Below are 23,556 nucleotides of genomic sequence, written 5' to 3' on the forward strand. Positions count from 1 at the left end.
GTTGATTTTGATTGGAAAATGATTGCAAAAGTATACGGTTACGACCGTTTCAGATACGTGTAACGGTACGAAACGGGGAGTTTTGATTGGAAAATGATTATTGTTTCAAAAAGTTGATTGGAAAATGATTACTGCAAACTTTCGTTGATTGGAAAATGATTACTCCAAAAATTTGTTGATTGGAAATTGATGATTGCCCCCCGGGGGCAGGAATTTTATTAGGAATAGGTGGGGGAAGGCGGAGGAGGCGGGGGGCGGGGGGGGGTGGGGAAGAGGGGGGAGAGGGGAGGAGGAGAGGGGAAGGGGAGGGAAAGGAAGAGATCTTGCACGCCAGTGCGACAGAGGAATCGTCAAACATGTGAGCATGCTTTATGTACAACTGAGCTCCCACGAGCCTCCTCCTCCTCACCCCCCAACACTATACATCCTCGTCGATCACGGTCTCTATCCCGTCAGAGCTTCTCCACGTAGTTGGCCGGGACAAGTCCGAGCTGTGAGGGAACAAGGTTAGTCGCAAGGCTGCGGCCTGTAGGGTACCTGGTCGTGCTGCTTGGCAACATACCATCCCTCCTGTGCGAGGCCGATGAGCATCATGGAACTGCCTGTCTCTGCCGATCCGAAGTCAGATCAATGCAGGAGGACGAGGAAGAGAAGATGAGGAGTTGATGGAAGAAGCAGAGAGGAGGAAGTGGTGGTGTTGATCGAGGAGGAGGAGGAGGAGCAGAAGTAGGAGGAGGAGGAAAAACCTATGTCAAGCTCGTCGAGCTCCGAAGCCTTGTAGTCGAAGAGAGCTCGAGCAGGGATGTTCTTTTCGAATCTGAGGGTCCAGATGTTACCGAAGTGAATAAAAACGCTTGTTTCGTTCCTCCCTCATCTCCCCTCCTCCTTGCCGCCCCTCGCCCCTCCTTCCCCCTCACCTCTCCTCCATCTCGAACAACTCCTCCTCGTCCTCGGGGCTCTTGTGGCTCCCGTCGTGCCTCGTCGAAGCCTCTAGCGTCCTGTCGTTGGCATCCTCAACAGACGCAGGAGACTGCACCGGCTCCTCGATCTCGAACAGCTCTGCTGGCGACAGGAGCGCAGACTCCTTGGCAACCTGCCTGGCGACCCTCCTCTCCGACTTGATCTTCGTGTAGCTCTTGAGCGTCTCCACCCGATCAGCGAGCCCCATGCACATCTTCTTCAGCTCCTTCAGCTCCTCCTCTGCCTTCACCATGTTGTCGATCCCTCCCTCCAGCACCAGGCGCGACAGCTTGCAGCTCTCCGTGAACTGCCGGCTCTCGTCCGCCATGGCCTGATGCCGCAGCCCGACGAGGCGCGCGGCTTCATGCAGGATGTCAACGTCGTGCGGGTTGTACACCTCCGCCTCCCTCCACCTGCACGCCTGCAGCACCCCACCACCTCCCCGTTTGGCCACTGCACAGGCACACAGGCCATGGGCCCGACCTCCTTGTCCTCCCGGATGGTCCAGCGGGTGAGGTAGGCTCCGTCAGTCTCAGGGTCGTAGCGCTCGTCCTCCCCCGGCGTGTCCACGAGGACCGTCTGCTCGTTGTGGACGGCGTGAAACAGGAGCCCCTTGCTCCCCAGCTGTACGTCCATCACGTGCGTCACGCTCTCCTTCTCCCACGAGTCGTTGCTCGACAGGTTCGACTCCGACTTCTGCAGCTCCGCAGGCAGGATGGCCTCCATCATGCGCGCCGCGTACTGCTCCACCGACTTGTCCGACACCAGGGCGCGGAGCACGAGCCCCCCGTCCTTGTTGGAGAGCAGGAGGTAGACGACGCACATCTCGCAGGAGACGAGCTGGCGAGTGAGGGGGCACGCGATGGCCAGCAGGTCCTCCATCGTCCTGCAGTCGAGGATGTAGCGTCCCAGGAGGCCGCTGGCTCGGCTGAACCTCTTGTGCTGCCTCTCCACCTCGTCCACCACACTCCCAGCTCCGTTCCTCCTCACCTCGTGCTCAGCTGCAAGCCTGGCAGCGGTCAGAGCCGAGTGAGCCTTCTCAAGGTCCCTGCTGTGCTCAGCGTCTGCCGAGTCGAGCTCTTTCTGAAGCCTGCTGCACTCGGCCCTGAGCTCCTCCTTCTCCTTCGTCGCCTCTTCGCGCCATCTCTCCATCCTCACCAGCTCTGACCGAGAAGCGTCCAGCTGAGTCCTTATGGCCTTCACTTTGCACTGCAGTGTAGCCACGTCATCGTCCTCTCCGTCGACCTCTTCCTCTTCCACGGCTCTGGCTTCCGATGTCAGTATGTCCTGGTGCTCCTGGGCCACAGAGAAGAGAAACTCCACGTCCCCTTGCAGCGCCAGCAGCTGCGACAGCATCTCTTCGGCCTGTCCACCAGCGAGCCCAAGGGTCTCGGCCCTTCTTCTCAGCTCCACCTGGTCGTTCTTGGACGACTCAGACGAGAGCCAACCCGCTTGCCTTGTCTGCTCCGCCTCCTTACAGCAAGACAAGAGGAGGGTTGAGATCTTGTCGATGTTCGAGTCTAGGACCAGCAGGCGGTCCAAGATCAAGCTGTCTTCACCTGCTGACATAACTTCGCGTCTCTTCTGCTGCAGCTGGGTTTCCTGGGCGACCATGGAAGCCTCGAGGCGAGCCATCTTGTCCATGTGCCTCTTGAGTCTCTCCAACAGGTCGCACTGCACTCGGTCGATGAGAGAGAGTGCAGTCTCATAGCTTGAGCAATGCTCTGCGAAGTGAACGCCGAACTGTCTCTCATCCAAGAGCATCTCTTCCAAATCATTGTTCATGACGTGCCGTTCCTCCAATGTCTCTCGGAGATCTCCCATCGCCTTGTCTTGCTCCTCAAGTCTCGTCTTCATCGCATCAACCTCCTCCATCAGCGAATCCCGTTCCTGCCGCACGAGAATCATTTCCTCCTTACATCCTTCCAACTCTGCCCGAAGTTCCGACGCCTCTTTGGATGTCTGTGCAACCGAGGCTTCTAGTTCAGCTGCCTTTGCTGTTGAGGTTCGCAACTCTTTGCTCAGCTCTCGCGCATGTTCGGCACTGTCAGTCTCCATCCCCTTCCTCCACTTCTGCTCCTCCTCGTACTCCACCTGCAGCTCCGCAAACTTCTTGCGCTGCACCTCCATAGATTGTTTGAGGGCTGACGTTCGTGCAAGAGCAGCCTCCATACGAGCATCGAGCCCTGGCCCGGGGCAGCTGTTTGCAGCTTCGTCTGGTGGATCATTTTCTTCCCGCAACACAGCCCTCAGTCTTGTCAGGAATTCAGTGAAGGACGTCTTCTCGGCACTTGCTTCTCGTCTCAACTCGGCAACTGATGCCCCCACACTATCGAGACCCCCCATGGCGTCACAGAAATCTTCTAGTCGCTCAGCGTGCTTTCCAAGGGAGGAGGAGAGGGCTGCATGCAGACCTCCGTAGTCCTCAGCCCTCTGCACAAGTTCTTCATTCCTCCTCGTCAACTCCTTTGCTTGCAACTTCACATTTCCCAGCAACTCTTCACTCGTGCTGCACCGCAAGGAAAGCTCCTCATTCCTCCTGTTCAAATCTGTGACCCTCTCTTGCAATTCTTGGATATTGTGCTCGAGTATTCTATTCTTGTCCTCAAGCTCTCCCTCCCGCCTCGTCGATTCTTGTCGGAGCCTCGTCACTTCGCTCTCGATTCTTATCCTACCTCCTTTCTCTTCCTCGTTCCTCCGCAGAAGTGCAGCCATGTCCACCTGAAGATCCCGCAAGTTTGGCTCCATCGGATCTAAGGCAAGTTGCAGATCGTTTGCAAGCATTCGAAGCGTTGCAATCATCGTCTGGTGTCTCTGAGTTCGCTGACGTTCCTCCTCCTCCTTGATTGCAGCCTTCTCTGCCATCTCTTCACTCTCTTTCTTGAGTTCGCCATGCTGGGCGATCAGGTCGGAATACTGCTTCTGGCTCTTGTCCAGAGCGTCCTTCAGATCCTGAATCTCAAGTCGCAGATCGTGCAGCTCGTTCTCCCAATCTCGGTCGCACTCCTGCACAACATCGGCCACCAGCCCTCCTTCCGGCTCTGGGGGGAGCTCAGCAAATCGTTTGTCCCCATCGCTGATGTCACAAACGGAGAGGATACGGAAGGGATGATCGTGTGAGCACAGCAACCCCGACGACATGCTCAACTGCCTCTGCATCTCCGCCAGAATCCACATGGAGCTTACTCCCGTTGTCTCCTCATTGCAGAGGATCAAGGTGACCTTGAAGGTGCCTGTCCTGTGAGTTTTCCTGCTCTCCGCTGCAACGCTTTTGGCTGCAGGGGAGACTTCCCAGAAGTCATCGCAAGGAGAGATGTCTTTGATCTTCATCCAGTTGTCTCGAATGCAAAGAGCATCCGCTACAGTAGAGAGAACGCTCCTCGACAACTTGGAGTCAGGTTTGATCGCTTCCAGCGCCTGCCCTACAGGATACTCATGTCGGATGTAGAGCAGAACCCCTGTATCCTCATTGGCTAGGCCATCGTACCGCCCCGCACCCTGCGAAGACTCCTCATCCTCTTCAACCTGTTCGTCCTCTTCGTTCCTTTCGTCATGAATTGCGTCATCATCGAGCGATGGATCTGCAGGACGTTGGCTGGCAGCAGGAGGAGAAACCTGGTCTGCGCGCCAGTCCTGGATGCTCTGTCTGAGTTTGGCGCTGAGAGCCATCATGTTCGATTGATTCTCGCTCAACTGATGCCGAAGAGTCTCTTCATCGACCTCCTCGTCAATGTTTTCTTCCTCCAACTTTCCGTCTGCATTATTATCTTCGCGGTTTTCAACCCCCACCAATTCGAAGCTCGACTCAGGATGTGGCAAAGTTTCTCTTTGAAGTCGATCGGCGGCAGGCTTCACCTCCTCCTCGCAAACGTCAGGGTCACCATGCGGGTCCAAGAAATTCGCTCGGCTGAGGATCTGAACCTCAGTTCTCAATCTGTCCACTTCCCTCCTTAGAGCAATGTTTGTTTCTGACGATCTCTCTCCAAGGCGAGCATGCCGCTCTACCTGCTCGAATGATTCCTCAAGCTCTTTTTTCAGAACGCGCACCTGAAGCTCGGAGGAGCTTAGCTCTTGGGACAATTCTCTGTTCTCTGCCTCAAGTTCTCTGATTTCATTCTCAAGGTTCTTCACATAACTTTGATTTTCTTTTAGAGCTGTGTTGCCTTGCTGCAACTTTGTGATCAGTAATTTTATCGTTGCATCCAGCTGTGTGAGTCTTTGCATGGCATTCGTATCGAGGAAGGAGGATAGGCGATCAGTTTGAGTTCGATGCGAGACTTCTTTGCTGCTTAACTCGTCATACAGCAAGGATTCTTGTTCTTGCACGGAAGTGGTGGACAAAACTGCTTCTCCGACTATGTTTGATGCTGCCTGCAGAGATTCGACGAGCTGTCTCTCGATGTAAAGCTGAGTTTCCGTGACGTACCTGCTCGAAGCTGTCGAATGCGACAAATCTTGGGCCTCGTTCATGGAAGCAAGTTTTGCTTCAAGCAGTCTCACTTTCTCCTTGGCTTGTTCCAGCGCAAGTTGCACTGTCTGATTTCCATTCCGATGCTCTTGCAGAGGATTTTGAGACGATTGGTTTGCATCAGTGGATGAGCGGGAGAGACGACTGGTCTTGATTTGACTTATCCCAAGTTTCTCCTTCACCAGAGTGTCGCGGAGGTTGAGCAATGCAAGGTGCATGCGTGAGCTACATTGCAAGCTGCTACGGATTAAGGCCGAGAGAGCCTTCTCGTTGGACTTTCCCAGCGTTACAGAATCATGCAGCGTCTCAAGGGATTCTTTCTGTTCAGACACGAGAGTGAGGTTCTCGTTGATGGTCTTGTGTATCAGGTGTTGAAACAACTCTTGTCTTGCCCTCAACAGTCTGTAGTCTGATTGTGACTGTTCTAAGGCATAAGCAAGCTTTGCAGACATTTGAGGTGATTGGCTAACTTGATCCCCACCCTGGCCATCCTGAACACCTAAGAGCGCGTACGAGCTTAGTCCATCCATCTCTTCAGCAGCCAACTGTTTGATGTAGTCAACCTCTTCGTCCGTCTTCCCCCCGCCTTGTCTTGTTCGATTCTCAAGCATTGATCGGTTCAGAGGCGGGCTGAGAAACGAGGCTGGTGAGAACGGGGGCAAATCATCGACATTCTTCCTGGCATCAAGCGGGGACGCGAAAATGCCGGGGGAAGCTGTCCAGGAGAGGATGGGCTGAGCATTTTCAGGGGAGCTTAGAGAGTCGTAAGTTACTTTGCTCCTCAAGATGCTGTTGAGAAACATGGCAGATTCAGCACTCCGCCTTGCCTTAATCCTGCAAAGCGATGAACGAACGAATTGAGCATGGAGTTGACGCACCTGCCCAGAGCCTGACGAGCATACGAGACATCAGGCGACCAGTCACTTGGTAAGCTGGAACCAACGACATTGCTGGAGGCAACATGGTCTTGAAACGAGGAGAACCGGCTTGGAATCAAGTTGGAGCCTTTCGGCCCTTTGCTCTTAACAGGCATCCTCAATCAATTTGCTCCCTTCTGCTATCAAGTCGTGGGATCAGCGAGCAACAGCAATGTGCTGGTCTTGACTTCTCGCAGCTTCTTCTACCTTTCAGCATGCGCCCCAGCCAAGCGCTAATCGTCATTGGTAATAAACGACCATGGCGCGTTCCAGCCAATGACGAAATCTTTACTCAACTATTCGATCGGTACTGAAGTTCAGGCCCACCCGGCGGGCTCGCCTCACCGTTTCAGGGCCTACAGCGGCGGCGGCCCGCCGGTTCCGAGTGGCAATGGCCGGGCAGTGCCTGCGGTACGGTACGGTCGTGCTACGGTGAGAGTCCTTCTATTCAGTGAAGAGTTCACTGAACTTGCCTTTTACTTGGGCCGGCGCCCGCCGCTTTGGGCCGCGGGCCGAAACGCCGCACGGTCCGCCGGATCGGAACTCGGCCCGCCGGACTGAACCGTAACGGGTTGAACGACTCCGGCGACTCGGACAGGCTCCCGACCCGCCCGGCCCGTCCGCCCGCCCGCCCGCCCGGCTCCCGGGCCCGGTGCCGTGAGCCGGGCGGGCGGGCGGGCGGACGGGCCGGGCGGGTCGGGCGGCGTGCGGCCGCGGCGGGGGGCACACGCCGAAGGCTGGGAGCCCGGGCCCCGGGCCCGGGCCGCCATGGACACGGTCCGGCCCCCCCGGCGGGACAGCCCGCTGGCACTGAGCGACGCTGCATTACGGTGTAACGTACATGACCGTACTGGCAGTGATCAGATCGCCGCCGCCGTCTCTCGGACCTCCGAGGTCAGAGTCTTTTAAAAACTGATAGTACTGGGCCCGGTCCTCCGTGTGACTGATGATGAGGCCCGTGACTCTGTGAACTTCCGAAGTTCCGCCGCCGATTTCAAAGTTGCCACCGGTCACTTGACCCGGTGACCGTTAAAAATTTGAATTAATATCTATTTTACACAGGCATTTTGTATCGGGCATCCTCCAGTGATATGCTTTTTGTACCAACTTCACACACGCGAATTTGTTCCTCTCAATACAAAATGGGGGATGACTCAAATTAGTACCAAAAATACATTTTGTCTTGTAGTGAATATCTGTACTGAAGTTTGAATTTTGTATGAGATATGCAATATGTCGTACTAATTTCGATTCAATTTGATTATATGTCATCGGAGCCTTGCCGGCGTAACAGTCACCATCCACCGCGGCCAGTCGCATCCCCTGACCCCGACCCCTCACCAGGCCAAGGCCCATTTTGGACCCCTGACCCCCTCATAGCTCTATCAGGTGGGTGAAGACGTGACGGGTGTTTTGCAGACCACCCCAACAGTTGTCCCGTCCCACACTGACCCCCCCCCCCTTCATCCAGCGAATTTCAAACAGTGGTCACCGGACCATGCATTTTTGACTCCCAAGTTGGAAATGCCTCCACAGGCTTATTTTTTTGTATCACAGACCACCCGACCCCATATGGGATGCCCCACCCCACCCCACATTCACCGTTCTCGACACGTCTCCTCGTGTGGACGGCGGACCTGATTCAATGATGGAGCCTACCATAGCGATGGACCTACAAACCGGCCCTACTCCTACCACCCCCCGCGCTCGCTCATGCTCCACACCCTTCCGACTGTTGCCATACCCCTGGCGGCGACGACACCGTGACGAGCACTCATAGGCTGAAGGGGGTACATCTACCCAGGCTCCTCCTACTACTGGTACTGGAATAAGGTGTTGTGGGGGTAGGGTGGTTTGTTCTGGGACTCCTTGCACGAGGGGGTAGAGGGTAAGGTCGAGTGGAACGGGGGTAGTGTAACCGGATTTTCGGTGTAAGCTCGGTGCGAGGGAACAATGGCGACTTTTGTAACAAATGCTGCATGGCAAAAGAATGAGAGAAACATATTTAATGTTCATATTTAGAGATAGGCTTTATGGTTCAGGAGATAATCAGAACAGACTCAAAGGAATGAGCTTGAGACTTTGAGTTAACAGATCTGTCTATTGATTCACTGATCTCACAATCATTCTGCGAACCACTACAAAATGATTTCAAGGTTCACCATTGATTGATGTCACTTCCGATGAGATTGTTCGAAAATGACAAGGGCTGCAGAGATCAGATTCTTGAAATTTACATACTTGATTCTATAATACGAAATTTGTTTCAAATGATTTGTCTTTAAGTTTTTGAATTTTCTTTTTCCAGGGGAGGATGAGATCCCTTCTTGTAGCAGCACTCATCGTGTCTTACTATGGAGAGGCTTCTGCTGATATGTTTCGGAGAAGCTCTACCACAGACTTCAATTACAACCAGTGCGACAACAGCACGGGGCCTTTTGGCTGGCCAGACAAATTTTGTATGACCGACAGCAACCTGGTCCAATCACCGATTAACTTGTGTGGATTTTCTACCTCTCCCGATTCTCTTTCTATTAGCTCTCCTTCTTCATTTACAACTTCAGCTACTTGGAGCTTCGTGAACGATGGCCGTTATCTCAAATTGATCAATCCCAGCCCTGCACTCACCATCGACTCCAATGCAATTACTCTGAACCAGCTCAAGTCTCAGACATGGAATATTGGAGAAATCCATATTCACGTTGGAAGATCTGACACCGAAGGTAGTGAACACTACATTATGGGTGTCCAGTATGGAATGGAAATCCAGGTCATGTTGTACAACAGTCAATATTCCTCATACCAAAGTGCTATTGACAGCTCCTCAAGCACCGCTATCGTTGGACTCTCCCAGTTGTACGATGTGAATGCCCCTGGTGCTGAACCAACAGTCTTGTCTGACATTGCCAAGGCCGCCAGTTCCGCAACTTCTTCTGGAGCAAAAATGAGCACTTCATTCAAGCTTGATGATTTGTTTACAGGATTGAACAGCAAAACCTATTCAGACCTGTTTTTCCAGTACTCAGGAGGCCTGACTACACCCAACTGCAATGCCGTGGTTCAGTGGGTTGTTATGAATACAACTGTGAGGGTGTCTTCCAGCACCCTGCAAAGCTTGCGAGATGTGCAGCTGCCTAATGGGGACAAACTATCCAAGTACGGAAATTTTCGTCCGATTCAGCCAAGAAACAGCAGGATCATTTATTCCTCCAAGGATCTGAAATCCTCAGCGTTTTTCAGCAGCACCTATTTCAATTTCCCTTGTCCCACGTATGGTATTTTTCAAGCGAACTTCAATTGCGATATCGTTCATTGGTGGCATGCACGTAACCTTGAAATAATTTCAATCGTCCTCGGCGGAGTTCTGTTTTTGGCATTGCTCTTCATTTGCTATTTGCAATCGAAGCTTAATGAATTGAGAGAGCAGGAAGAGGACTACTACTATGAAGAAGAGAAGTATGGGACTGAAATGGAGCCAGTACCAATGCAACAGGGTTATGGTGCTCAGTTCGTACCAGAGCCGATGTCCTCGTACCAGTAAAGTTTCGTTCTATGGTATAAAGCAGAGTAAAAATGATCTTCTATCACTTGACACCCTGTTGAATCTCTTTCGAAATGTTTGCAAATCTCGATTTTCGCAATTGGCCAGGGAAAAGCATCTTCAAAAGTCATCTCTTGTCTACCTGTGACATGGATCTTTTACAGTTCCCGCTTCACATTTGATGGACGATGCAGCATACGCAAGGTGGCACCAAGTGTCCACGACATCTCCTTTCCATGGATCTGAAACAACTGTCATATGTCGATTGAACAGCATTTCAGTTTAAGTCGATGACCTGTTTAACCAATTGAACCTTTTGAGCATCGACTGGGATGTTGAGGTATTCTTCTAGTATGTACAATATGTAGGTCAAATCCTGCATGTGATTATGAGAGATCGCAGATGCATTGAATATGCTGTACCTGGCATGCTCTAACTTGAAAGTCTGGATGACTGGTTTCATAATCTTTGTGCTTTGAAACGAACGACTCATAATCCATCTTGCATATCTCTCGAGCAGCAGTTGCTATCTCGGCCACGGTTGGAGTGTCTCCTTTGACAAATTCTGGTAGAACGTCGTACACGTAGGAGAATGCGAGATACCTTCCATGGAAGTTGGGAGGAGGCATTGATGCCAGACTTGTGCATTCCAATGCAGTATCATTACAAGAGCTAGCAAGCGTCTGCATGAGGCGAAAGCACGAGTCAAAGTCTGAAGTGCCGTTGAAGACGTATTGCTCGGGAACATCGAAGAATCCAGTGGAAGGCGCCCCCCTCAAGAGGCATGGATGTTCGACGTTGATATCCTCATCGTTCTCGTTGTTTGCAACCTTTGAACGTTGGATGACAAGGCCGTCAACCCTTCGCCTCTGCTCCATCAGTCCGTACCCCAAGTAGCTTTGAGCAAACAACGGAAGGCTTTCATCTCCAAGGTACAAGTCAAATCGAGGGCCCACAGGCGTCTTGCTGGGCTCCTGCCGGGTAGTGATCTGCAGCGAGCCTCCCCCCAAGTCGATGGTCCCAAACGTTCTCTCTGGCTGAATGTGAGTGGCTGTCTTGAGGATGTAATTCGCCGTGATCCAGGCATCCACTGCTTCGTCTTCCCCCGAGGCGATTGCCACCCAGTCATCTTGAAAGATGAAGGGAGAGCTTGCGAGCAGCTGCCTCACTGCGTTCAGCAGATTCGTCTGCTGCTCATCGGGCAGCAGGCGCAGCCCAGCAGTAGCGAACAGTTGGACCCACGTCGCCTTCACGGAAGCCTGCGGCATGACCGAGAGAGCATAATCGAGCAAAGGCTGCAAACTGTGAGCTGCAGCTGCCGGATCAGACGCGAAGGCTGATAGGCCTGGTTTCACTTGCTTGAAGAAGTCATCTGTAACATTCGGCAAGGAGTCGCCGTTCCAGACCCACCTATACACGTGTATTCTTGATCCAGTCGACCCAGCGTCCATCATCAATCCGTATCCCACTTCTCCTTTCTCCGCCGCATCCCTCTCGGCTGGGGTAAGTCCATAAATGCCTGATATCAACAGCACAAAAAGCATAAGAGGAAAAAGATTCCTGGTCATCCTTTCTGCCCCCATATTTCCCACCTGAAAAACATTCAAAATCACAATTCAATCCATCCGTTCGGGAGCAAGGGGAATGATATGCAATCCAGCTCATACTATTGAAGCAAGAGACAGGTTACTATTCTCTTCCTTCCCCCAGCATCATGGCTCCCGACGTTTTGACACATCAAGATAGCAATTCTGTTTTTGGTCCACATGTAATGACTAAATCAACCTCTCGAGACCCCATGGCTTCAAATCTTTTCCTCCTTCGGTTTGTTCCTTCTCCTGCTTCCGGTATCTATATATGGCCTTCACACTTCACTTTGACATGCTATTCAAACTCCTTTGGGCCTTCTCCTGCAGTCACTGATATTCAAATCCTTGCACTGCAAGTCCCTATCTCAATGCGTCTCGTCCCTTCAAATATCATCAATGTCGTGATCCTCACTTCACATTTGCCTTCAATACTTTCAACCAGAAAGCCCAGATCGTCATTCTACTCCTACAGGATCACAACGTTTTGAAAGAGGCAGTATAGACAGTTGGTAGGCAGCGCGGAGACAGCAGGTGTTCACTACCTACCTGCTGTCCCCTGCAATAAATTCCTATCTCCCTCCCTCATCACCTCTTTTGTTCTTCTTAATCCTCGAATCTTCTCTGCTTTCCTCTCCCATATCTATGTCCATTCCCTTCCTTCCCCGTCTCTCCATACCCCTCACCTCTCCCCTCCCCTCCCCTCCCCTCCCCTCCCCTCCCCTCCCCTCCCCTCCCCTCTCCCCTGAAATCCCTCGCACTCCATCTTTCAACCTACAAGCGTTTTTTGGATGATGACCCACTACCCCCCACCAGCACCTGTTCTTCCATCTACCTACTAGGGACCCCCTACCCCCTTTCCTCCTAGAAATCCTCTCTTTTAACCACCCACCCTTTACGTACCCTGACAGAATGAAATGCACGTGCAAAAACAGATTAGCTAATCAGATTATTTAGTTATGTTTTGGTGAGTCAGGGCCATCCGGCTGATGTCCGGGCCCGGACTCCGGCAACCCGGGAGGGGTAGTTCTGCTCAAGTAAGATGGGGTAATCGCCAGTTTTCGTCAAGTTTCCCTGAATAGTTCGAACCTCCTGCTTCTCCTCAACATTAGGGGTACAATTTAGTGAATTTGGGTGGGTGTAACGTTCCCAAGGTACGAACTTTTGCAGAATACTGAACCTAATGGGATCCAGGGGGGTAGTAGGCGATGAATTGAGGGTGGGGGTGTCATGGACGATTGGGGATAGAAGGGTATGGATGGGGTAGTTGATAGTCAATGGTGGGGTAGGGGTAGGAGCGAAAGGAAGCGGCAACTGGGTGTTGAAGAGGCAGCCTGTCCTCGAAGAGACACTCAGAGATGGTAAGCAGCCCCTTCCATGCATGCGCTCAGGCTGCTTTGCAATGCTCTCTTGTCGATCGTGTGAAATGTGCGACAAGCATGGTGATCGAAGATGTTAGCACATCTTGATCTAGTGGATTTACCGCATGGAATTTTCTTCTGTCGGAGATTGATTTCTCCATTTGGGGATATGCATGAATGTAGTGTTGGAGTTTTCTTATTTTATAGGAGGCGCGTTCTGATATGATCTCTGTTCCCATCGCATGATTTATGATAGCGAAATCTCATTGTTTGCTGTGTTTCTTTCTGTTCAAATTGGTTTGGATCTGTCCTGTAGAGCCATGGTCCTAATAGGCTTGGCATGTAGAATTTTTGTTGTAGAGTCAGTCGTACTTTCATGTTTGTGAGGGAAATCTGTTCACTACTTTCACGTCTCTTTGATTGTAACCTGATGTAATCATGTGAAAAGGATTCCTCGTTGTTGCACAATGCTGACAAAGTAATGACTCTTGGTACAGTTTGTCGGCAGAATCGTCCGCATTGTTCCTGGAGCTCAGCTCATCTACGCTCCCCAGCAGGGCAGCGCCAACTCCCTCTACGACTCTGTCCTCGATGACCACGATGGTGGTGATTCCGCTGGCGTTGCCTCTGGCTTCGACCCCTCCGGCGGAAACCCCAACTTCATGTTCGGAAACGTTTGGGTGAGTGAAATATCAGCGACTGTCTTGGAAAGGTTGCGCTGACTATCTTGCAGGATCCTTAAATGGGCGTGTAGCTGATTGGCAAAAGCAATAGTGCACATTTATCGACAAGTAGTGTTTTGTCGATTATGTACAGTCTTCAAAACTTTGAAAACATCGATTTCGTACATTTTCGCTACCCTCATCTTTCATCTCGCCACTTTTTTCATTGTCGTTGTTATCTATCACGCTTCTTTATTTCGTCTACAACCTCAGTCACACTAACGAACCACGGGGTCCCACTCCAGTACCTCAGCGTCTGCAACCATGGTCGATACTTGCCACCGATGCAATGCATGTGCAGATGTTCCACAGAATGGAACGGCGGCCGATGAAACCCTACTGCTCTGATTTCCACTTGCCTATCACGAAGGAGGAGATCACACACATCGCACATCCTCCTCAATAAAGGAAGATCTTTTCGCGTGAGGGCTGTTATGCTTCCATGATGCTTGACTGGGAGTACGAGGACGTGTACCTCTGCTCTCGGATTCTTCGACTCCATCGCAACGCACACGTCATCCGAGTACAACAACTTGCGATCAGTCTTGCGGGAAGCATACTCACAGAATTTACAATGCAGTTGTCGCATCGTGTTTGCAACGAGCCCTCTTTGCAGTTGTCTCTGGTTGGTATTCCATGTGACATAACCAAGGCCAGTTCTGGTGACATGTAACATCACGTTCTCAGAGGATGAATTCCATACAGGGCCTTCCACGGAAGGACAGGATGGGCAGTTCTCAATAATACCAGCAAGATAAATCACACGAACTCTCTCGATTTAGGGTAACTCTACAATTCAAGCATCGTCCCTGTCCCCTCAGACATCGGATAGCGACACCCGACAACGAGCCCTCTTGGAAGTAGCAGGAGAAAAATCCTCATCATCGTCGTCCCACAGCCTCCTGGGATCGTTCTTCCATCTTCACTCGTGCTCGAATCTTTACCATCCTCGTTCCTGCTCCGGTTCAACCATCTTGGTGGTTCCTCACTCTTCTACCCACCCCCGACTGAAACTGTTTTCTTCTGGAAAATTCGAGGGTGGTCGACAATGTGCGCCATGACAAGCGATCTCGTGGGAGAGCGAGGAGGGCGGAGGAGGTGGAGGAGGCGGAGGAGAAGGAGAAGGCGAAGGAGGAGGGGGATTGTGAGGAAGAATCCAACACAAACGAACACACCGAACACGAGGATGTAGCAATCAGAAGGCAAGGTATTGGTGAAAGATAGAATTTGGATGAAACTGCGTGGTTACTGCTGGGCTGCTGCTGAGGTTTGCGAATCTCGACTGAGAAGGAATATTGCAAGGGCAGAGGAGGTGATGCAGCGTGAATGCAGTTGATGTTGGTTCTCTTGCGAATGGATCTCATGTCGCAAGATTTTGAGATCCAACAAGAATGAAATGGTTACTGTCACTCGCTAGGCCACGTACGAAGTGCAGGCTATTTGACCATGAAAACACACCCCATTCGAGCATTATTGCTAGCACAAGTTTCTAGGGAAGAAATAGTGCGATGGCCAATCGAAGGTAGCCACCTGGAAGGCTGTAGCTATGTGAAGTGAAATGTTGGACAGTGCAATGTCACAACACAACGATACATCCTTCAGAGTAGGGGTTGGAGGATAGAGTGTCCTGATCTCATCTATCCTCTATCCATCAACCCCAGCGATCGCTTTTCCTGTGAGCCTCGAGCATTTGAGAATTTTTTGCAGGTGCGGGTCAAGCCAGCCGTGCGCTTGATCGGGTGAGGTGAAGTTACGGGAGGTGCCAGAGAACAGATTCGTTGTGAGCATTGCACAGAGCAGGACGAGATGTCCTCCAACACGTTGTCAGAGAAGGAGGCGCGAGAGATGAAAGCGAAGCTCGAAAAGGTTCTCTCCGCTCCTGTGCTGACGTCCCCCGGGTGACCCGTTGGCGCAAGGACGGGGTAGACGTGAACACCGTTCGAGATATCTTGACTCTCCTCATGGTGATGGAGCGACGTCAGGAGGTCAGAGGACTCTGACAGGTCCTGGCAGGACAAGGAGGTGCCCGTCCAGGTCTTGATCGAGACCAAGATCGGAGTGACGGTGAAGGTAAGTGCACCCGAACGAGCTGCCGGATGCTAAGCCATGCGCGAGCAGAGCAAGCGAAGCGACGACGACAGGAAGGTCAGGCTGTTGTCGTCGTGCCTGTTAAGACATCTCATCCCTCCCTGTCCAGGTTGCGAAGCTTGCCTCGGAGCTCACCTCCAAGTGGAAAGAAGTCGTCGCTCGTTCCCGCCAGCCCGGCAGCAGCGCTGCTGGCCAGGAGAAGCCCAACAAGTCAGGTAGGGAGAGGGCGAGGCTGGCGGGTCTTCTAGTGTCTCAGCCTCTTGTCCCGCCCTGATCGTTGAGCAGCTGCGGGCGAAGGCTCCAACGGGAAGGAGAAGGTGAAGAGCGAGGACAAGGTCACCAAGAAGCCTGCGGAGCCCGTGGACGGCAAGAGGCTCAAGGTTCCCCGTGCTGTTCCTTTAGTCCTGCTGTGACTTGGCCTGCAGGTACGAGAGCTCTTCGAGAAGGCCTTCGCGGACTGGAAGGGAGAGTCCGACGTGGACAGGAAGGACCTGTCGGCGCGCATTGAGTCGGTTGTCGGCAGGAGGGGTCGGGGGTGTTTGAACCCTTACTGTGCAAGCAGGCGATGTACGAGCACTTTGGAGGAGCGAACGAGCAGGTCTCTTGTGTCTCATCCTCCTCCCCTCGCGCGCTGACGCCTCCTGCTCGCTTCTCAGTACCTCAACCATGCCAAGTCCGTCAAGTTCAACTTGTCGGATCCCAAGAACCCGGACTTCCGCTCTAAGGTGCAGCTCGTCGTGCCGTTTTTTGGTCGAGTGACTGTGAACACTCCTCGCAGGTCATTTTCGGGGACATCGATGCGGAGGAGATTCCCAAGCTCAGCAGCGGCCAGATGGCTGGGAAGGTGCTGGACTGCTCTCCTGCTGCTTCACCTCAACTCACTCGCCATCACTCCCCTGTTTCATCTGTCAGCTCAACACTCCTTCTTCCTCTTCCTCTTCTTCCACTTCTCTTCCTCTTCCTCTTCCTCTTCCTCTTCCTCTTCTCTTGTCTTCGATTCTTATTTGTACGCCGCAGGACAAGATTGAGCAGAAGAAGGCCAACAAGGAGGACAAGATCTTCCAAGACAAGGTGAAGTCAGCTGACGAGAGCTGCACACCCTTCAGATCGGGTTCATGACTGCCTCTTCTCTTCTCTAGATGTTCATCACTGCTGGGAACCTCGGAGCTGAGTCGGACATGTTTCAGTGCCGCAAGTGCAAACAAAAGAGGACCACGTGAGACAGTGTTCTCCTTCACTCCTTCTCTGACATCTTCTTGCCAGCTTCTATCAGAAGCAAACTCGATCTGCAGATGAGCCCATGACGGTATCCTCCCCCTCCTCCTCCCCCTCCTCCTCCTCATCTCTCGCATCCCCCGGCAGGCTGAGCTGCCGCTGCTGCAGGTTTTCATCACGTGCAAGAACTGCGGGCACGAGTGGCGAGACGGCGGCTGAGGCTCCTCAGCCCCCCCCCCCCTCCCGGCACTTGCTATGACGACACCGGCATCATCGCAAGTCGCTTCAACTCTTTTGCCAAGCTTTCAGACATGGAGCCACCAGCCTGAGCCAGCGCCCACAGACTGTCCGTGATGTCCTCCCCCGTGAAGCCCTGCACCATCTTCCCCGCCTGCTTCTTCAGCCCCTCATACAGCTCCTCGTCCGTCCTGCTGCGGATCCCCTGCTCCGCGACTGATCGCATCGTCCTGCTGATCTCTCGTGCCTGCATGCTGGGGATGAGGCCGATGGCACGCTGCTTCAGCTTCTCGCTAAACTCTCCTGCTGCTCCTGCTGCTCCTCCTCCTCCTCCTCCTCTCCCCCCCGTTGATCGGCCCATCCCCCCAAGGATGTCCGCTACCTCGTCCGCACTGTAAGCCCCGACAAGCTCCTGCCCGCGCCCTACCAGCCGGTCGCTGAGCCCGGCTCCTCCCAGCGCCTCCTCGCCCACCTGCCCGAGAGACCAGAAGAGCATCGCGACCTCCTTGCAGCCCAGCTCCCCCGCCAGCTCGTCCCGCACCAGACGCCTCGCGACGCTGCTCAGGAGCTGGGAGCTCTTGCTGGAGTCGCCACTGCCGTCGGCCGCTGCCGTTGCCGGCTCCGCTCCGCTGCCGGTGCTGCTGCCGGTGCTGCTGCCGGTGCCGGTGCTGCTGCCGGTGCTGCAGGAGCGGCGGGGGCCTGCTGGGCACCGGAGGAAGCTGAGCTGAGCCGGACGAGAGCCCAGGCGACGCGAGCGACGTCCCTGCCGGAGAAGAGATCGCTGACCTGAGCGGCGCGATCACAAAGTCGGAGGATGACGTCATCGTTGACGGAGAAGTGGAGTCTCGCGAGAGCCTGTAGGAGGAGGGCGACGTGAGGAGGAGGGAGGGAGGAGGAGGCAGCAGCGATCTTGCTTGAGAGGTCAGCAAGGTATTTGTCGTTCCCGTTGGTCGTCAGCAGCGAGAAAGCCTCCAACACTCTGCATGCTTGTGATGTAGTCAAGTCGTTCACTGGGGGGAGCAAGGGAAGAAGATGCTCCTTGGCTCTAGAGCTGCTTGCGTTGCTGCCCTTGTAGCCGATGACCGCGACGGACCAGAAGAGGTCGGCGAACTGGCAGGGAGCGGGAAGCGATATCTCCTCAACCATCCTGCTCATCAAGACCTCCACAAGCATCATGCCAGACTTTCTTCGAAGATCAGGCCGCATGCTCTCCTCTTCATGCCCCTGACGTGTTGGGTGCAACCCCATGCCAGCTGGAGGCCTGCAGGGCTTGGCCAGCAGGTCTGGAGTCTCCAGCATGGGCAAGAAGCTCTTGCGGAAGGCGTTTGGCTTCTCCTCACCTCCCTTCCTCCTCCACGTCTCCGACGTCTCCACCCCGGTAGCTGGTCGGAGCATCCCGGAGCCGTGAAAGTCGTAAGGCATCCCGCAGAGCTCGCAGGTGTTGTCTCGGGCCACATTGCGATTGGGAATGAACACAGGGCAGGTCAGCGCCATGGCTGTCGTCCGAACTATTCCGATCTGATCACGCACATGTTGCTTGTGTTGGGTACCTCGCTTCCCTCCCTTCGTCCTTCAAAACGATGTCTGCCATGACTAGTTCGGTTCTAGCGCGGGCCTTCACTTGCTCTAACGATCAACAAAGTCAGAGAGAAACAACCTCCGTCAGCCTTGTCGACCTTCCTGTCCTTCCTCTCTGCCTCCCTACCCCAGCTTCTTCCTCAGTGGGCCTTGCCTTGCTTGTCCGATCATGCCTGCCTGCCTGCCTGCCTTCACGGTGCTCAGCCTAGTATCTGCTTCCTGTCTCTCCCTCCCTCTCTCACTGCGCCTGCATTGCTACCGTCCCGCCTAACTGACCGGTAGAAGCCCGGCAACGACACCCGGAGGCTTCCGAATCCTTGAAACCCGGACCCGCCTCAGCTGAGACGGTCAAGGAGTGGCCCGGTCCGGGCCCCGGCCCGACCGCCCGCGGCCGGTACGGAGTACGGTACTACCGTACGTACCGGGGGGCCGGGCCGGGGTCCCCCGGGCCCCGCCGCCGGGCCCGACTCGGCGAGCGGCGGATCCGATCGGAGGCTCAGTCCGTGACTCGGCGGAGGCTCCCGACGCGGAGCCCGCCGGGCCGGCCGCCGCGACCGGCGACTCGGACCTGGCCGTGCGGCTAAGCCGGCGCGGCCGGCGGACGGACTCACCGCGGGGCCGGCGCGGCGGCACCGCAATGGCATGGCCGCGCAGTCACCGTGCGAGTCACGGAACGCCGGACCGTGCCACGCGACGTCTGATGTCCGACGGTCCTATCATCCTGGAGCCTGGCAGCAGCACTGCGCGGCGGCTTTGTGTGACGGACCGCCCGGCCGGTCCGACGGTCCGACGGGTCTCAGGCTCCCGCCCGGCCGCCGGCCGCCGGAACTCGCCGAGTCCGAGCGGTTCACGGTTCAACGGTTGGAAACTTGATCGGAACGAATTTTGCAGTTGGCAAACCCGCCGGGCTGCGCATTCCGCGGCTCAGTGCCAGAAAGTAACTCCTTCACTGATCGGACTGACGATGATCCGATGATCATCGGCGGGATAGCCGGCCTGACCAAGACGGTAAGACCGTCATGCCGTTCACAAGGCCATATGCAGGCTCTAGCAAAATTGGTCTTTTTTTTTCTCCTTGGGAAGGGGTTCATATATACACTTCCATTCAGCTACCCCGGTTTTTGCTCTCTTACTGGGGGGTAGTGAGACAGGGATAAAGTAGGGTGGGGTGATTTGAATTATACTGGCGTGGTACCCTGTCCCCCGCCTTACTTTTTGAAGCACTTCATTTTAATTGTTTAGTCAGCGCTTCAATCGTACACATCTATGTACGGATGAAGTGCCTCTGGTACAGTCTGTACTATTCTTGTAAAGTGGTTTCGACAGGCGTCTCGAATCAGCCTCCACCCTAGTGACTTCCTTTGTCTGGAGGGGTAGAGGACCGAAAGATTCTCTCATACCCGTGCATTTCACTGTATCACGGTACGTGGGGGTGCTAATGGAAAAGAAGGCATTTCGATTGCCGTTGGAGCTCACCACGCCAATACCCCCGGTTCCCCTTCATCACCTTTACGAAAGGCGGGGTGGGTAGCTAGCAAAGAATACAAATCTACCCTTTGATTCAAGAGTTTGAAATTGGGAAATAGGGGGTAGGGTGCTATCTCCACTCTCCTTTCCCCAAATCCCCCCTCCCTGGGCAAGCAAGAGATGGCTGATTGATCCTTCACCCGCATGCAACGACAAGTCATCATGGTGAGAGGCTTCGAATCTATTGCTGCTTGAATGTGGATGAGAATTTAATCGTCTAATGTATCCATGTAGATAGACTAAAACCTTTTCTTAGTCTCTGACTTTGAAAGAAAGTTTTGAATTCCGCTTCTATTACATGACTGCATGACAGAGAAAGCTGTCTAGGAATGAAGATGTCTTTAGAATACATTGCAAAAGATGAATACACCTTTTCTGCTCTCTTATTCCTTGTTTCAAGCATGAGAGCCGTATGTACGAGGATTCAGAGAGGAAGTATGGTTTACAATGCTGCACCATCAGTTTGCAAATGAGGTGCTTTCATGCACTCCAATCTTGCAAATATGCTAGAAACATTCAAGTATTTGCAGTTCAGATCCTCAAAAGCAACATCTTCACATTATTTCTGCTTGAGCATGCATTCAAAATGCTCAAGGATCAACATGCTCCACGTAGCTGCGGCGACATGGAAAGTCTGTTTCAACCACAGGATGAGAATCCTACAGCAATCAATGTGGCTTACTAGAGCTACAAGCATACATTGTGCATAATTAGGTTTATTTGCAACTTTTTGATGTATCTCTGCTATGCAGGCACAACGAAGAAACCAATGTGAAGCTTATTGTGCTGACCATTGCGCATGTATTTGATGCTACTTGCGGTTGTCATTGTAATTAGATTGTTGCAAAGAATGATACCTCATTAGATTGTTGCAAAGAATGATACCTCATGAATTTATAAAGATTTCTGCAATCAGATCACTACCACTTGTGATGTCGATCCCAAGCTTACAGTGAGTCGGAATGGTCTACAGGGGAAGCGAAGTTTTCATCATCATTCAACCCCTGCATGCATTCTGCATTTATGTGAAATGAAAGAAGATACAGAAATGCTCTTTCGCACGGCCTCGAATGCAAGACTGAGATCACTTTATTTCACAATAGAACAAATAATACATGTGTGCATACTGTGTTGACGGTTCAAATGTCCGACATCACAGCTAGATGAACGCTCAAAACTAATCCCACGCATCAAGAAATCAACACACTCTGCAAATCTCAGAAGTGGAGACTCTCGACGGTGTTCAAGGCTTAAGATGTCTTGATTGCCTCTGGCGGCATCAGTGTTTACATGCAATCAAACATCCTCACTGCCGTAGGCGAAATGCATGCAGAAATCTTGTGAAACAATCTATGCAATGCTTGATGTCTAATATAACAAGTGGGCTTGACTAATTACGTGGATCTGCAACCGTGATGATGCAATCTCCATCAAACAAATCTTCAAGGCATCGCATGTGGAAAATATGCAATTCAAAAATCATTCATCGCAGGGAAGTATCTTATGATTATTCTGCGCTGCCATAAGGTTGGTGTCAAGTCAAAATGACAAGCGATCTCCTACACTGGATTCAAACCTCATGTTTTCATCATCTTGTTCTTCATAATAACCTTTTGAACCATGGATCTCACAACGCCATTGCTGCACACTCTGTTGTCACCGAACGCATCACCACGAACCTAGCGGTCTCAGGTCTCAAACTGTGCTGACTAGAGAGCTTCAACCTAACAGAGCCTTGCATGCTGAGATGTGATGCTGGCTACAGCAGCGGATGGTCTTACAGCGGCATCGTTGGAGGAGCAGCTTTGGTGCTACGTGCCGGCGTGTAGGGGAGACATGAGTCGGGCGTGTACGGGGTTGAAAACATTTCAACCCTCTGAAATGAAAGTTAAAATACATGTAAAGGCCTAGCAGAAATGATAACTAAACTGCACTGGTACTCTTTGGAGGTATCTCTTGCTGCCGTTGAAAACTTGTTTGAATTCACACGCCACCCCAAAAAAAACTTTCTCGAAAAGAAGAGTGGAAATTAACGAAAGGGCTAAAAGTTAGTGAACGGTACCGTACCGTACCGTACTACTGTCACGGGGCCTGGATTAACAGTATGATAGTTACTACTGGCGCGGGTCGGAGTTACAATACGGTACTAGATCTGAAAGGGTCAGGCCGGCTCATAGGAGCCATGTTCCGAACATCATCATCATGGCATCAGAGAGTCGAATATAGCACTGTTCGGGTCAGACGCTTGAAAACTGAGAGGGGGCGGCACACGTTGACTGTATGATGATGACAGCAGTGAATTGCTCTATATAAGGCGGCACGTACAGTTGCCTCTATAACGGGCAGCAACTTCAGTAGTAAACTAATCGGTCGTATCTCCTTCCGGCTCCTTGGAGTAAGTTAAGTTGTGCGGTGGTAAAGTTATGACCCCACCCATCAATATCCCCGATTGGATGCTGACAAGCACCGGTGCCTAGTACTCCCCCAATTTGCTCAAAAAGGGGCCCCGCAAGCATCGTCGCTCATCCTCCTGGCAGGCAGACACCATGGTCAGGCTCTCCTCTTGTTCCTCTCCCGTCGAGGAGGCCATGAGCTCTCTCACTCCCTCCTCCTCCTCCTCCTCGCTATCTTCCTCCTGCCCTCCTGTCACGCTCGATACCTGGCAGCGGCAGCCCTCCTTTGGCGAGCTGGGCCTGTGCAACCAAGGGAGCGACATGGACTTGCTGTCAGATCACATGGAGCTGTTGTCGACCAACGGGTCTCCTCGCTCACAGTCAATCAAGTCGGAGTCATGTGACTGGGTTGAGGAAGATGGGATTAGCCCTGGGGAATACAGGGAGAGGCAGCTCAAGGCTCTGGAGTACTGCATCGCCCTCCTATCTCAACAAGACCGTCCAGCCATATATGGGGCAACAGGCGAGAGGATTGCTCTCTGAGGAGAGCGAAGAAAGAAGAAAAATGAAAAAAGAAAAGAAGGAAAGCTTCTAATGCTACTTCAGAATTGTTATATTATGGTGTACTAGTATTGTTGTGAATAGATCCATGCCTCTTCTCTGGCATGAATAGATCAGTAGTCGTAGTTCGATCTACCTATGGATGATAACGTGTATTGATAGTATTTAACGCGAAATGATGCAGTAAACTTAAACTTAATATCTTTCGACTTGTGCCAACTGAATCTCAGCGCAAGTTTTCTTAACATTCCATTCCTTGTCTGCCCGCATCCCGATCAAACATCAAAAGACAGCTGAGTGAAGCAAAGGACAGGTGAAGGAGCTTGACGAGTCCAGCAGAGTTTCAGCTGGAACCGTGAGAGTGGATGAGAGGTGAAGCGAGACTTTGTTCGCGCGATTCTC

The 23,556-nt window shown here is 52.7% G+C and overlaps 6 protein-coding genes across 6 annotated transcripts; 1 reads left to right on the forward strand and 5 right to left on the reverse strand.

Annotated features, from left to right (window-relative positions):
* Nucleotides 1-812: 812 nt before the first annotated feature.
* On the reverse strand, nt 813-1,606 carry GUITHDRAFT_150844 (hypothetical protein). Its single transcript, XM_005838816.1, has 2 exons — nt 1,420-1,606; nt 813-1,381 (listed from the first exon to the last, which is right to left on the reverse strand). The coding sequence occupies exons 1-2, from the start codon at nt 1,594-1,596 to the stop codon at nt 914-916; spliced, it is 645 nt and encodes a 214-aa protein (XP_005838873.1). The 5' UTR covers nt 1,597-1,606; the 3' UTR covers nt 813-913.
* A 7,045-nt stretch (nt 1,607-8,651) lies between these two features.
* Nucleotides 8,652-11,473, reverse strand: GUITHDRAFT_161457 (hypothetical protein). Its single transcript, XM_005838817.1, has 3 exons — nt 10,309-11,473; nt 10,182-10,262; nt 8,652-10,128 (listed from the first exon to the last, which is right to left on the reverse strand). The coding sequence occupies exons 1-3, from the start codon at nt 11,467-11,469 to the stop codon at nt 10,045-10,047; spliced, it is 1,326 nt and encodes a 441-aa protein (XP_005838874.1). The 5' UTR covers nt 11,470-11,473; the 3' UTR covers nt 8,652-10,044.
* Nucleotides 11,474-12,839: 1,366 nt separating this feature from the next.
* GUITHDRAFT_150846 (hypothetical protein) lies at nt 12,840-13,696 on the reverse strand. Its single transcript, XM_005838818.1, has one exon. It carries the CDS (start codon nt 13,612-13,614, stop codon nt 13,408-13,410), a length of 207 nt encoding a protein of 68 aa, XP_005838875.1. The 5' UTR covers nt 13,615-13,696; the 3' UTR covers nt 12,840-13,407.
* A 34-nt stretch (nt 13,697-13,730) lies between these two features.
* On the reverse strand, nt 13,731-14,144 carry GUITHDRAFT_65823 (hypothetical protein; the record flags this gene model as incomplete). The annotated part of the gene is made up of 1 exon (XM_005838819.1): nt 13,731-14,144. One exon carries the CDS (start codon nt 14,142-14,144, stop codon nt 13,731-13,733), a length of 414 nt encoding a protein of 137 aa, XP_005838876.1.
* Nucleotides 14,145-15,361: 1,217 nt separating this feature from the next.
* Nucleotides 15,362-17,077, forward strand: GUITHDRAFT_102510 (hypothetical protein; the record flags this gene model as incomplete). Its single annotated transcript, XM_005838820.1, has 14 exons — nt 15,362-15,421; nt 15,472-15,519; nt 15,569-15,625; nt 15,674-15,700; nt 15,753-15,858; nt 15,929-16,023; nt 16,069-16,155; nt 16,206-16,241; nt 16,300-16,368; nt 16,422-16,487; nt 16,661-16,714; nt 16,783-16,859; nt 16,907-16,949; nt 17,006-17,077. The coding sequence occupies 14 exons, from the start codon at nt 15,362-15,364 to the stop codon at nt 17,075-17,077; spliced, it is 897 nt and encodes a 298-aa protein (XP_005838877.1).
* Nucleotides 17,078-17,111: 34 nt separating this feature from the next.
* GUITHDRAFT_134226 (hypothetical protein) lies at nt 17,112-18,589 on the reverse strand (the record flags this gene model as incomplete). Its single annotated transcript, XM_005838821.1, has 2 exons — nt 17,112-17,858; nt 17,882-18,589. 2 exons carry the CDS (start codon nt 18,587-18,589, stop codon nt 17,112-17,114), a joined length of 1,455 nt encoding a protein of 484 aa, XP_005838878.1.
* Between the last annotated feature and the right edge of the window lie 4,967 nt (nt 18,590-23,556).

This window comes from Guillardia theta (genome assembly GCF_000315625.1).
Source record: "Guillardia theta CCMP2712 unplaced genomic scaffold GUITHscaffold_10, whole genome shotgun sequence".
NCBI lineage: Eukaryota > Cryptophyceae > Pyrenomonadales > Geminigeraceae > Guillardia > Guillardia theta.